Source organism: Scyliorhinus canicula, chromosome 1 (assembly GCF_902713615.1).
Source record: "Scyliorhinus canicula chromosome 1, sScyCan1.1, whole genome shotgun sequence".
In the NCBI taxonomy this organism is placed as follows: domain Eukaryota; kingdom Metazoa; phylum Chordata; class Chondrichthyes; order Carcharhiniformes; family Scyliorhinidae; genus Scyliorhinus; species Scyliorhinus canicula.
Window position 1 is genome coordinate 113,437,093 of NC_052146.1, and position 14,717 is coordinate 113,451,809.

At 44.9% G+C, this 14,717-nt stretch overlaps 1 protein-coding gene across 3 annotated transcripts in view; it reads left to right on the forward strand.

Moving 5' to 3' along the window:
* LOC119966427 (ribosomal protein S6 kinase 2 alpha-like) overlaps positions 1–14,717 on the forward strand; it is a 491,201-nt gene that overhangs the window by 395,905 nt on the left and 80,579 nt on the right. For all 3 annotated transcript variants that reach the window (XM_038798070.1, XM_038798079.1, XM_038798087.1), the window contains 3 exons: positions 3,239–3,364; positions 6,958–7,047; positions 11,949–12,107. In XM_038798070.1, coding sequence (XP_038653998.1) covers positions 3,239–3,364; positions 6,958–7,047; positions 11,949–12,107 — 375 coding nt within the window. The remainder of the gene's footprint in view (positions 1–3,238; positions 3,365–6,957; positions 7,048–11,948; positions 12,108–14,717) is intronic.

Here is a 14,717-nt window from a genome sequence, read left to right on the forward strand (position 1 = left end):
TGTATGTTCAGTAAGAAGTCTTACAACACCAGGTTAAAGTCCAACAGGTTTGTTTGGAATCACTAGCTTTCGGAGCACTGCTCCTTCCTCAGGTGAATCATTAACACTGCCTTTGCATTTGGGCAGTACGGTAGCACAAATGGATAGCACTGTGGCTTCACAGCGCCAGGGTCCCAGGTTCAATTCCCCGCTGGGTCATTGTCTGTGTCGAGTTTGCACGTTCTCCCCGTGTCTGCGTGGGTTTCCTCCGGTGCTCCGGTTTCCTCCCACAGTCCAAAGACGTGCAGGCTAGGTGGATTGGCCATGATAAATTGCCCTTAGTGACCAAAAAGGCTAGGAGGGGTTATTGGGTTGCCAGGATAGGGTGGAAGTGAGGGCTTAAGTGGGTCGATGCAGACTCGATGGGCCAAATGGCCTCCTTCTGCACTGTATGTTCTATGTCTATGTCCATGCTACATACTGGCCTAATTTCTGCCTTTATACAATCTAGCAATTCGGAACTGCTACCAAGGGGTCAATACACAGCACCCATTACAGTTTTAGATTCTTTTTTGTTCCTCACTTCCACCCATGGTCTCCACTGGATGCTTTCCCTTCATTATACCCGCCCTCACGAAAGTATTTCTAATCAGTAAACCTAATCTACCCCCTCTGCCATATTCTTTGCCCCTCATGTAATTTATAACCAGGTATATTTAGTTCCCAGTTCCGACCATCCTGCAGCCATGTCTTTATAATAGCAACCACATCAAGTTGCTCCAGACCTGAACTTAATAAGAGATTGGTACTGTTTGGCAGACGACAATCCTAGAGAGCCAATGAACACCATCATTGAAGTTGCAAACGAACACCTCGTTGTCAGGTGCTAAGAGGTCGACGTCGAACTGGGCAACTCCCTTGTAAATCTTGGTTATAGCACACCATCGCGCTGATTTCCGCGATAATCAATCTCAGTAGTGTACGAAGATTACGCATTAATATCTCAATGTGGGCCACCCCAGTTACTGAACTTCCTGTGGTCCTGTATGAGAATAAAAATCTTGCCAGCCTGTTTGACAGCTGGAAGACTACGCACGCCGAGGATACCCTGAATGGGAGCCAGGTAGAGTTCCTTGTGCGTATTGATTGTGACGTACATCCATGATAATTTATCAAGCTCCAGCTGTAGATAAGTGTTGCTCATGTCCCATTTTGTTAATGTACAATCTCCAGCCAATTTGCATACAGATGTTCAATGCGCAGTAAAGGATAATGGTCCAACCTCAAAGCTGTGTTCACCATCAATTTATAGTTTCCGCAGAGGCGGACTGTCTGATCCAGCTTCATTATGGGGACCACCATCGCTGCCTAATCGGAGAAGCTGATAGGCCTAATGATGTCCAAACTCTCCAAGTGATGAAGTTCAGTCTCTACTTTCACCACGAAAGCGTAGGGAACCAGGCGGGCACAAAAATATCAGGTTTGAGCCTCGTCGATCTTGGCCACGGTCCCTTTAATAGTACCCACGCCATGCTGGAAAACCTTGGGAAACTTGTTCAGTACTGCACATAGTTCGCCAGATCCCACTTGGAGGATATAGTGCCAATCCAACTGCAGCTGGTGTAGCCAATCAGGGTCCAACATGCTAGGGCCGCTTCCTTGCACAAAAATGAGGGGAAGATAAACTCATTGGTGGCCATTAACTACCAGAGCAAGGGTGGACCTCACAATATTCAGCCATTCCCTTGTATAAGTGGCCAAACAAGCCACCATGTCAGCCAAAGTCAAAGTATGCACACCTCGTTTTATAAGATCAAAAGTGCTCTGCGCCATCACAGAATCATCAGCTCCCGCATACAACTCTATTTGGAGCATATAGCCATTCACCTGTATCAGAGCATGAATAGAGGCCACGGGCCGATGCCAAACAGTTCAGCTGCATCTCATCCTCGGCCTCTTCTGCGTCATCCAGATGCAAGGTCTGGCTCCGGGGCTGGCGCCTACCTCGACCGAAGCACCTGGCACGCTGACCCCCCCCCCCCGGCAGTATGCCTATACTGGCACCACAGGTCGCACGCGGACCGGAATCACCTTCCACCAAGTCCAGTGGCGTCGCACATCTCTGCGGCTGGCTCTTCGCCCTGAGGCCAGAGTCACTGCAGCATTCATTCCGGGCCACGGGGATACCACACGAGGGATGGCGCCCCACAATGTTCACCTCCATCCCTTGTATATCTTGGACGCCGCATTCCACACATTCCTGGGACAAGGAGATATGCGGTGCCTGCTGAAATGTGAAGGAGATTTCGCCCAAAGGTGTTTCCATATTATTTATACCACAGACCAAACGATCACAGAACACATCTGATAAGCAGTTTCATTCTCACAAACCTCGGCTATCTTCCATAGCCGTGATACGAACTCAGTGACGGACTCACTGTATTAAACCAATATCTTTGAACAATCACTGATGGGATCAGGTTAAAGTGTTGTGCCACGAGCCAGTCAAATAATTGCATATCTGCCGCCGCTAGGTACATGAGACTCCAATCACCCTGAATGTCTGCACTCCACAGGCCATCAACAGTATTGACCATCTGGCACTCGTTCACCGTGATGTTGTCGGCCCGGAAGAAATCATGCATCCTTTCTGCGTATTGGTTCCAGTCTTCCACGTTGGGGTCAAAAGCATCTAATCATCCAAAGAGGCATGGCGAAATCAGGGAGATAGCTCAGCCGAGTAGATCACAACATTGACAGCCAACTAGTTTGCTCCTCGTCGCCAGTTTAGTAAGGACACGGGGAGTCCATACCGAGTAAAATGAGATGTAGTTCTATTTACAACATGATATATACACTGCCTGGTAGATCCCCATCAGGTTTCAGTTCTGGTTGGTGCCTTCCTGGCCGACCTTTTATACAAAGGTTAATAGAGATCCCTGCCCCTAGCAGGGGAACCCGGACTCAGCAAGGACCACGGGGAAGATAATCATTCCAGCCGCTTGGGCCCCGTAAGGGCTTTTACAGTATCCATCTCCTTTAAGATCCTCCTTTCAAAAACACCTATATTAACAAGCTATTGGTCACCCTCATCTAATCTTTCCTTTGGTTCTGCATCGGTTTTACTATTCTGTAAGTATCTTGGCACATTTATATATTTTCAAGGTGCTTTGTATACAAAGGTTGTTGGTGTAGCTGGTGCATAATGCCACAAAACAGTGAAGTACTTTGTTTTGAAAGAATATGTATTCTTTTACAGCAACTGCATGGGAGCAATATGAACTTTACTGATGGTTATGAGCTAAAGGAAGATATTGGTGTGGGCTCATACTCTGTTTGCAAACGCTGTATTCACAAAACTACAAATATGGAGTACGCTGTCAAGGTAAGACAGATTCATAACCAGTGTTTTCTTACTGTTGATATTAACACTTAATTCATGAGTAAACAGACCGTTCACCATTGCTTCCCATCAATTTGGAAATGATACATTTGAGTAAACCAATTTCCATTTTTAAAAGATAATCTTAAATTTTTTCTGCATGGAGCATCCTTTAATGGGAAAGACAAGCAAGTGGCTTGTTTTGCCTTCTATGAATGCCATTCTAATCCCTTTGTTTTGGTAATTTAGCTGGCTGCTATTAAAAAATACGTAGGCAAGACCCTTGGGCTGTTCATGCAGAGGGATCTTCCGGTCCCACTGACAGCGCACCCTACCGTGGGGTGGATTAAATGGGAAATCCCATTGACAGCGGTGGGACCAGAAGATCGTACTGCCAGGAAACACACTACTGGGAGGCAGAGAAGCTCGGCCATAATTCTTTTGTTGTTGAGCCAAGCCACAGTGAACTCCACACATGTAGAAAAGATAACCCCAACTTATTTTCTCTACTGCAGTATTCTTAACCCTCACTCCCCAGTTTCCACCACCCTTACCCCCAATAATAAGTGCAGGGAGCTCAGGACTTTCACAAAGTTTGAGATCATCCAATCAGTTGATTTTATTTGATCCTCCCTTCCACTAGCTTGCCAAGCCAGATTTCTTCTAAAGCTCCCCATGCCCTACCCAAAACCCGCATATGTTTCTACTTTCTCTGCTATCTCCCTCATGCTCTCTCCAGGATTATTTTGTCCATTAGCACCACCTCCTTCTCCCTCAACCCTATTCCCACTAAACTACAACCATCTGACTTCCCCTCCTGCTTCCCCGTTCATGTTTCTTTCTCTTAAGATGGCGCCCCTCTCTCTCCTTTAGACTGGCCATCATCATCTCTGCCTCAAAAACCAACCCTTGCCCTTTTTGTCCTTACAATTTACTGCCCCATATTTAATTCCCCATTCCTCTCAAGTCCTTCCAAATTCATTTTTCATAACTCCGTATTTGAATCCCTCGAATCAGATTCCCACCTCTGCCACAATACTGAAAAGGCTCTTCAAAGTCACAAATGACATCCTATATACTACTGTGGCGTAGATAAATTAATCCTCCTCATTCATCTCAACCTGTGTGCAGTGTTTGACGTGGTTGACCACATCATCCTCTTCCAGCTGTCATCCAGCTTGTTTGGACTTTTCTCACTTGGTTCTTTTCTTTGCTGTCTAATCATAACCAGTGTATCATTTGCAATGGCTTCTTTTCCTGCTCATACTAGTTACCTCAAGTGTCTTTCTTGGCCCCCCTTTTTTTATTATAGCAATTCTTTCATGGATTTTGGGTGTCACTGGCAAGTGCTGTCCATCCCTAATCAGAGAAGATAGTGGTGAGTCACTGTCTTGAACTGTTGCAGTCCTCTTTGACTTTCCTGTAACAGTATGATATAACTAAGTGGTTTGCTCGGCCATTTCAAAGGGCAGTTAGGAGTCAACCATGTTGCTGTTGGTCTGTACTCGCATATAGGGCAGACCATGTTTAAAGTATTTTGATTCAAATTTTTAACATTTTAAACTGTGGTGGAATTTGAACATCTCCCCAGAGCATTAAGCTGGGTTACTAACCAAGTATTACCCTTGGACCACCATCTCCTCAACCGCAGTGAGATCACCTGAAAATATATAGGCATCTGTATTATGCCGATGACACTTAGCTTTAACTCACCAGGATTTATTTTGACTTCTCCATTGTTGCTAGATTATCCGACTTCTTATCCAACATCTAATACTGGATGAGTAGAGACTTCCTCCAATTAATTATTGAGTGAGCTTAAGCCATTGTTTTCGATCTTCACCCAAAACTCAATTCCCTACCGACCATCTCCATCCCTTTCCTGACAATTGTCTGAGAGTAAGCTGGACTCCTCCCCCTCTAATTGTCTGAGAGTAAGCTAGACCACCCCCCAATTGTTGTGGAGTAAGCTAGACACCCCCCCCCCCATTGTCTGAGAGTAAGCTAGACACCCCCCCCCCCCAATTGTTATGGAGTAAACTAGACCCCCACCCAATTGTCTGAGTAAGCAAGACTCACCCCCCCCCCCCCCCATTGTCTGAGAGTAAACTAGCTTACACCCACCCCCACCATCCCCCTTAAGCATCAATTTTGGACTCTTGAACATTCCAGATTTCAGTTGTCCCACCTAACAATGTCTCCTTATGTGGCTAGGTGTCACATGCTGTTTTATATCTATTATGTTAAAGGCATAATATAAATATAAGATGCTGTTGTTTTTGAGTATGTACAGGAGAGGACTATTGCTGAAGTTTAAAACTGTGCTACATACTATTACAGAGCACTGGTGAGCTTTCCACTGCATGTTCAGGGCGTATGGTGGCCCTAGCTGATAAAGCAGCTGAAAGCAAAATCAAAGGTCTCTCCAGGTTTATCTGGACTGAGTGGGAAGATTTCTACCTTCAGTAATAGACTGATTTCAATAGTGAACTAGGCAGCCTAGCGAATTAGCAGCTGCACCTTGGAGTAGTTTTTATTTTTTCTGATTCAGATTACTGAATCATTCACCGAAGTTGACCAGATGCCAGATTTGTATTGTCAGAAATGGCATCAAAGAAAGGTCAACATAAATTTAAAGTAGATTTTGTTTCCACACATTCCTGTAGTAATGTCTTGAGACCAGACAAGCACCATTCATAGAATCCCTACAGTGCATCGAGTTTGCACTGACCCTTTGAAAGACCACCCTACCTAGGCACAATACCCCACCTATCCCTGAACATCACTCAACCTTAAGGGCAATTTTACATTTCCAATCTACCTAGCCTGCATGTTCTTGAATTGTGGGAGGAAACCGGAGGAAACCCACGCAGACATGGGGAGAATGTGCAAACTCCACACAGAGAATCACCCAAGGTCAGAATTGAACCCGGGGTCCCTGGCGCTGAAGCAGAAGTGCTAAGCTCTATATCCACGATGCCACCATTGTAACATTGTATTGCTATGTTGGAGAAGTAGGCCATGTTTTGTTCACTTTGCTATTAACTCCCAAAATTGTAATTCTGTATTATGCGAGGTCATACTGAATGTGGGTGGCACGGTAGCATAGTGGTTAGCACTTGGCTTCACAGCTCCAGGGTCCCAGATTCGATTCCCGGCCTGCGGAGTTTGCACATTCTCTCCTCCTGGTGCTCCGGTTTTCTCCCGCAGTCCAAAGATGTGCAGGTTAGGTGGATTAGCCATGCTAAATTGCCCTTAGTGTCCAAAAAGATGAGGAGAGGATAGGGTGGAAGTGTGGGCTTAACTGGGGTGGTGTCTTTCCCAGGGTCGGTGCAGACTCAATGGGCCAAATGGCCTCCTTCTGCACTGTAAATTCTATAACACAATCATAGTTCCATTTGGGAGGTCATCAGTTAAATGCAATCCATGCTTCATAACCATGGCATGACTTTAATAATAATAAAATGGAGCTTAATTTTGTTGTCCCAACACATTTCTCCAAGCCAATTCCCCTGTTGCCGAATTTCCTCTTTAATTTAAACTCCTTGTCTTGTAACAGAATCTAATATCAAGTCTTTATATTTCATTTTTTCCAGATTATAGATAGGAGCAAGAAAGATCCCTCGGAGGAAGTTGAAATTCTGTTGCGTTATGGGCAGCACCCAAACATCATTACGCTGAAAGATGTGAGTACCTGGGCAGCCTGTTGAATGGGTGTGAGGCACTAACAACAACACAAAAGTATCTAATGGAATATAACTCCTAAATGTCAAGTATTCAATGTATTTTCCTCATTAACAATTGCAATTGTGACATTGCCTTGTTAGATTTCAGTGATAAATGAAAGGCAATTTGATTGCCCCTCTAGCTTATGTAACAAATGCATTGCATGGTATGAAACAGAGCTATTCAGGCTAGGTACAGGACGATATTCTACTGAGTTATAAATACAGCCAGGCAGGATAGAGCTGTTAAAATTGGCCAGGCATCCTGAGCTAGAGAGGCAAAAAATCATTCCCGAAATCTATTCAGCAATTCTTGCTAGAAAATGCAGCAATGTCAACTGACTGTAGTTGAGATCCTGTCCACCCCATTCAAATTGCTGGTATTGTGTCAAGAATGATGTGAAATGTATTTTTTTGGATAAAATTATGCAGGTGGTTGGAACCTCAAAACTAATAAGCACCATCAGGTAAGGAAGTACAGGAACAGAGAGAGACCAACATGTTTTTTTACTCAGATTAGAAAGAACGTAGGAATACACAAAGGCTGGATTCTCCTAAATTCCAGGGGCTGGATTCTCCTAAAATGGGACAATGTCCCCACGCAAGCGTAAAAACGCTGGCGTTTCACTCTTGACTTTCCTTAAGAAAGTCCTGAGCGATTCTCCTACCTGTAGGGGGCTGGCTGGGTCCCAGAGTGCTCCTCACAGCTCTGGCTACGGATACGGGGGACGCACCTCCGGTCAGGAGTCCAGCCTTTGTGTATTCCCACGCCTGTAGTGGCTGCGCTGTGCACGATGGCGGACTCGGATCGTGGACCGTCATCCAAAATGTAGTCCGCAGCTGCCACCCGAGGTTCCCGACGGCCAATACCACGCCGTCGGGAACTCGGCCAATTTTGTGCGGAGAATCGCTTCAGCGGCGCTGGTCCCAATTTCCTCGTAAATGACCATTCTCCCCCCCCCCCCCCCGCCGAACACTATTTCGGCGTGGGGCTGTGGAGAATCCAGCCCCAGATCTTTTATTTCTGTCCCATGTTACATTTTAATTAATTCTCAGGATGGAGGCATCAGGGGAATTTTTGTTCATTCCTAATTTCCTAAGTCGTTTAAATGGTTTGCAATGCCACTTCAGAGGGCAGGTAAAAGCTAAGAGTTAGAACATAGAACAGTACAGCGCAGTACAGGCCCTTCGGCCCACGATTTTGCGCCGTCCTGTGAAACCCCTCTAAAGTCCCTCTACACTATTCCCTTATCGTCCATATGCCTATCCAATGACCATTTGAATGCGTTTAGTGTTGGCGAGTCCACTATTGTTGCAGGCAGGGCATTCCACGCCCTTACTACTCTCTGAGTAAAGAACCTACCTCTGACATCTGTCCTATATCTATCTCCCCTCAATTTAAAGCTATGTACCCTCGTGCTGGACATCACCATCCGAGGAAAAAGGCTCTCAATGTCCACGCTTCTAATCCTCTGATCATCTTGTATGCTTCAATTAAGTCACCTCTTAACCTTCTTCTCTCTAATGAAAACAGCCTCAAGCCCTTCTGCCTTTCCTCATATGATCTTCCCTCTATACCAGGAAACATCCTTGTAAATCTCCTCTGTACACTATCCAATGCTTCCACATCCTTCCTATAATGTGGCGACCAGAACTGCACGCAATACTACAAATGCGGCCGCACCAGAGTTTTGTACAATTGCAACATGACCTCATGGCTCCGAAACTCAATTCCTCTACCAATAAAAGCTAACACACCGTACGCCTTCTTAACAACCCTCTCAACCTGGGTGGCAACTTTCAGGGATCTATGGACATGGACACCGAGATCTCTCTGCTCCTCCACACTATCAAGAATCTTACCATTAGCCCAGTACTCTGTCTTCCTGTTATTCCTTCCAAAATGAATCACCTCACACTTTTCTGCATTAAACTCCATTTGCCACCTGTCAGCCCAGCTCTGCAGCTTATCTATGTCCCTCTGTAACTTGTAACATCCTTCTGCACTGTCCACAATTCCACTGACTTTAGTGTCATCTGCAAATTTACTCACCCATCCTTCCACGCCCTCCTCCAGGTCATTTATAAAAATGACAAACAGTAGCGGCCCCAAAACAGATCCTTGTGGTACACTACTAGTAACTGGACACCAGTCAGAACATTTCCCATCAACCACCACCCTTTGTCTTCTATCAGCTAGCCAATTTCTGATCCAAACTGCTAAATCACCCCGAATCCCATGCCTCTGTATTTTCTGCAATAGCCTACCGTGGGGAACCTTATCAAACGCTTTACTGAAATCCATATACACCACATCAACTGCTTTACCCTCATCCACCTGTTTGGTCACCTTCTCGAAGAACTCAATGAGGTTTGTGAGGCACGACTTACCCTTCACAAAACCACGTTGACTATCTCTAATCAAATTATTCCTTTCCAGATAATTATATATCCTACCTCTTATAAACCTTTCTAAGACTTTTCCCACAACAGAAGTACGGCTCACTGGTCTATAGTTACCGGGGTTATCTCTACTCCCCTTCTTGAACAAGGGGACAACATGCACTATTCCTATAGACAAAGATGACTTAAAGATCAAAGCCAAATGCTCAGCAATCTCCTCCCTAGCTTCCCAGAGAATCCTAGGATAAATCCCATCCGGCCCAGGGGACTTATCTATTTTCACACTTTCCAGAATGGCTAACACCTCCTCCTTATGAACCTCAAGCCCTTCTAGTCTAATAGCCTGTATCTCAGTAATCTCCTCGACAACTTTGTCTTTTTCCTGTGTGAATACAGACAAAAAATACTTATTTGGCACCTCTCCTATCTCCTCGGATTCCACGCACAACTTCCCACTATTGTCCTTGACTGGCCCTACTCTTACCTTAGTCATTCTTTTATTCCTGACATACCTATATAAAGCTTTAGGGTTATCCTTGATCCTACCTGCCAAAAACTTCTCATGTCTTCGCTTGGCTCTTCTTAGCTCTCTCTTTAGAGCCTTCCTAGCTAACATGTAACTCTCAAGCGACCCAACTGAACCATCACGTCTCAAAGACTAATGGCAGATTCTAACATGTTTTTTTGCCACAGAGCAACTGCTTCCGCACAGCATTGCTGTTCCACACACTATGTAGTCTCTTACGGGTTCATCAGTGGGTACCAAATACATTCTTTTCTGACTGAAATTTCAATGTTGGGGCATATAATTATACCATTTCATCAGGTTTCTGGTTACTGGTGTTAAAATCATTTCTGTCCATGATGATTTTTTTATAGCCACGCATATCTGCTCAATTTTTTTTAATGGTACCTCAGGGTCCTCTTAGCCTTCCTCTATTTGGAAGATGAAGGATTCAAATATTTCAACCGCCTCCGGGCGCGTTAGATTCAACAACAAGTCTGCTTATACTTTCTTTGATTTATCGGCGAGACCAGCATGGCAGTATAAACGCTATTCCTTTTCAAACTTTTTCCAATTGTTACTAATGTTCTCATCAAAGTCCTTGAGCCATCTCGGCCAGCTCCTGATACCACGTAAAGTTGCTACGCTGTGTAGGAAGGATGACAAAGCACAACAATTAAATGGTTTATTTTAAGATCCTCAGCAATTCTTCATAGAATCATAGAATTTACAGTGGTGAAGGAGGCCATTCAGCCCATCAAGTCTGCACCGGCCCTTACAAAGAGCACGGTACTCAAGCCCACATCTCTACCCTATCTCCGTAACCCCCACTTAACCTTTTTGGACGCTAAGGGCAATTTAGCATGGCCAATCCACCTAACCCGCATATCTTTGGACTGTGGGAGGAAACCGGAGCACCTGGAGGAAACCCATGCAGACACGGGGAGAACGTGCAGACTCCGCACAGACAGTGACCCAAGGGTTGGTTTGGAAGTGGAATCCGATATAAACTAGACTGATGGATTTATTCCACTAAAAGACATTAATGAACTGAACCAGATGAGATTTTACAACAATCTGACAGTTTTGAGATCATGCTTCTGATACCAGCCTTATATTTCCAGCTTTATAAAAATATTTAAATTTATAAGTCTAGGGCAGCACGGTGGCCTAGTGGTTAGCACAACTGCCTCACAGCGCTGAGGTCCCAGGTTCGATCCCGGCTCTGGGTCACTGTCCGTGTGGAGTTTGCACATTCTCCCCGTGTCTGCGTGGGTTTCGCCCCCACAACCCAAAAATGTGCAGAGTAGGTGGATTGGCCACACTAAATTGCCCCTTAATTGGAAAAAATAATTGGGTAATCTAAATTTATTAAAAAAAAGATTTATAAGTCTAGTGATATAACCACTGCACATTCCCATCAATGAGAACAAATTTAAGTGGTTATTGACACCATTTTAAGGACAAAATCTTGTTAATTTGTTAATTGTTATCCTGATTTGAATAGATTACCACATAATTAATAAATATTTGAGTTTTAAAGGGCAGTGTTTCATAGCAAAAGTATTTGTTTGATTCTGAAGAGCTTTCTTTTCATCAAATATAAATGAACTGTCACATGCTTTTAAAATAGTTCATTACAGTGTGCTCCATAATTGCAGACAATAATTCCATATCTGTACCCATCATTTGCAACCAAAGCAGTTTCCCAGCCATGAGCATGGCAACAGCCTGGTCCATAGTCCTATGTCAATGGCCAGGAACATGCAAGAGTATCTAATTACAGATCTTCGAGCAAACTAATTTCAGTCTGCCTTCTTGCTATGAATGATGTGAACCTGAAAAAGTGAAACTAATCAAACCAAAAATAAATTAGCAGCTCAAGAACTGAATAAGTTACAGGGCAATAATTTTTTGACTAGTCTTTTGTTTTGTTCTGGCGATATGCATCTAGGTTTACAATGATAGTAAGTATATCTACCTGGTGACAGAGCTAATGAGAGGTGGTGAACTACTGGATAAAATACTGCAGCAGAAGGGTTTCTCCGAGAGGGAAGCGAGTGCTCTCCTTCACGCAATTACCAAAACAGTGGAATACCTGCATTCTCAAGGGGTAAGTGATCCATGTACCTAATTATGTCCAGAAGCACAGTTTTCATTAATATTGATTATTCCTTCATTGAATTTGTATTTTATTAAATCCAGTCACCTGTATCTTGTGTGATTTTTGTGTCATGTTCTGCTGTACAATGCAACATTTTACATTTTGTATTGCCTGATAATTTGCACGATGTTAAGCGTTGATAAAATATTACAAATGGGTAAGGTGGGAAGATAAACTTTTATACAGCAGCTAATGCAAATATATGGGGAAAATGTGTAATTTTAGTACAAAAAAATGTCCCTATAGCCTAGTTCTCTAGATTCTTATGTTTCTTATGTTTTATTGGTGTAATTCTTAGCCCAATTCTCAACCTATTTCTAACAGATATCCAACTGGTCCTTTAAAGTTCTTCCGTTGTTTTCTTGCTATCACCCCTTCATCTATTTTGTTCTACAATTCTTCCTTCAGAAAATTTGCTTGCATTTCTTAGTTTCTTTTGTGTTCTCACCCCCCCCTCACATGTCTTTAACTTTATGCTGTGTCCCCTAGCCCTCGAGTCCCATGTTTTTTTTTAATAAACAATTTTATTGAGGTAGTTTTTGGCTTTATAAACAGTTACAGACATCATCAGAAAGGAAGCAAAAAAGGCAAAAATGTGCAAACATCCACGTACTTTCAATACTTCCACCGTAACATATTGCACAAGCCCGCTCCCCTCCCACCGGTACTACCCGCCATATTTTCCCTCCTACTCTACTCTAACCCCCCCCTGCTGACGCTCACTCTCCCGCAAAGAAGTCAATAAATGGTTGCCACCTCCGGGTGAACCCCTGCACAGAACCCCTCAAGGCGAACTTGATTTTTTCCATCCCCAGGAAACTCGACATGTCCGCAAGCCACCACTCCGTCTTCGGGGGCTTTGAGTCCCTCCACACCAATAATATTTGTCGCCGGGCTATCAGGGAAGCAAAGGCCAGCACATCGGCCTCTTTCTCCCCCTGGACGCCCGGGTCTTCCGAAACCCCAAAAATTGCCACCCCTGGGCTCATCACCACCCTTGTTTTTAGCACCTGGGACATGACCCCCGCAAATCCCTCCCAGTACCCCCTCAGCTCAGGGCATGCCCAAAACATGTGAACATGGTTCGCTGGTCCTCCCGCGCACCTAGCGCATTTGTCCTCTATCCCGAAAAATTTGCTCATCCGAGCCACCGTCATATGGGCCCGGTGAATGACCTTAAATTGGATCAGCCCGAGCCTAGCACATGTCGCGGTCGAGTTTACCCTACTCAGGGCCTCTGCCCACAGCCCATCCTCCATTTCCCCGCCTAGCTCCTCCTCCCATTTAAGTTTCAGTTCCTCTGTCTGGGACCCTTCCTCCCTCATGAGCACCTTATAAATACCCGAGACTCTACCCTCCCCTTCATCCCTCCCAGAGACTATTCTGTCTAGGATCCCCATTGGCTGGAGGCGCGGGAAAGATGGGACCTGTCTACGAACAAAGTCCCGCAACTGTAGGTATCTAAAATCATTTCCCCTTACCACCCCAAATTTCTCCTCCAAGCTCCTCAAACTCGCGAAGCTCCCTTCCAGGAACATATCACCCACCCTTCCCGCCCCTGCTCGCCGCCATACTCGGAACCCCCCATCCATACTGCCGGGGGCAAATCGATGGTTGTCGCCTCGAGTCCCATGTTTAACAGTGAAACTTTCCTCATGCCAAATTCTCCAAAGTGCTTACAACATCGAGCAAGTACTGTCTTCAATCCATTTTCCAGTGAATAGTGATATATTACTTCCCTCACAACTTGAGCAATCAGCATATTTGTAAGAGATCTACCATGGGAAATTAGTGAGGAACTTGCAACACTAAAACTCAGTAGAAATTTGAGTTAAAACTCCTCGGATGCAAACAAGAATCGTTTATTGCCTCTTGATTACAATTGAGAGTCACTTAAACCTTATTCTATAATAAGTCCGGCTAGCAAAAAGGACTTGAAAGAGAAGCAACTTGTACACAATTTAACTTTTAAAGTAATACAGAAATGGTTTCTTGCTTACGACACAACAGCTTGCATTTACTTCAAGAGTTAGAGTGGAAAGACTTCCAGTGGCGGCCATGCACGAGTAGGTCGCGTTTTCGGCAGCTCCCGCCGCTAACAGACTAACGAGCCCTTTCAAGGAGTTTTGACGGCCCCTACTCAAGGCATATCGGCGGGCAAACGGCGCTAGAAGGCTCCCGACAGCAGTTTATGGAGGGGACCAGGAGCAGGACGGCCAAACAAACAACCAGTGAAAAGCAGCAGGAACGAGCGCGGGATCAGAAAATGGCGGCCGGCTTGGATCAGGCAGCTGGGCCCAGTGGTTGCGGGAACAGCTGGAGTTCCTTAGAATCTGCTTTGCTGACCTGAAAATGGAGATGCTGGCCCCAATGAAGGCCCCAATGAAGGCCTCAATGGAGAAAATGGTTGAGACCCAGAAAATGCAGGAGAATCTGATCAAGGAGTTTGAGAAAAAGGTCTTGGATAACGAAGTCGAGATACTGGGCCTGGCCGTCAGGGTGGAGGCACACGACGCCCTACACAAGAGGGGGCAGGAGAGGCTGGAAGACCTTGAAAAC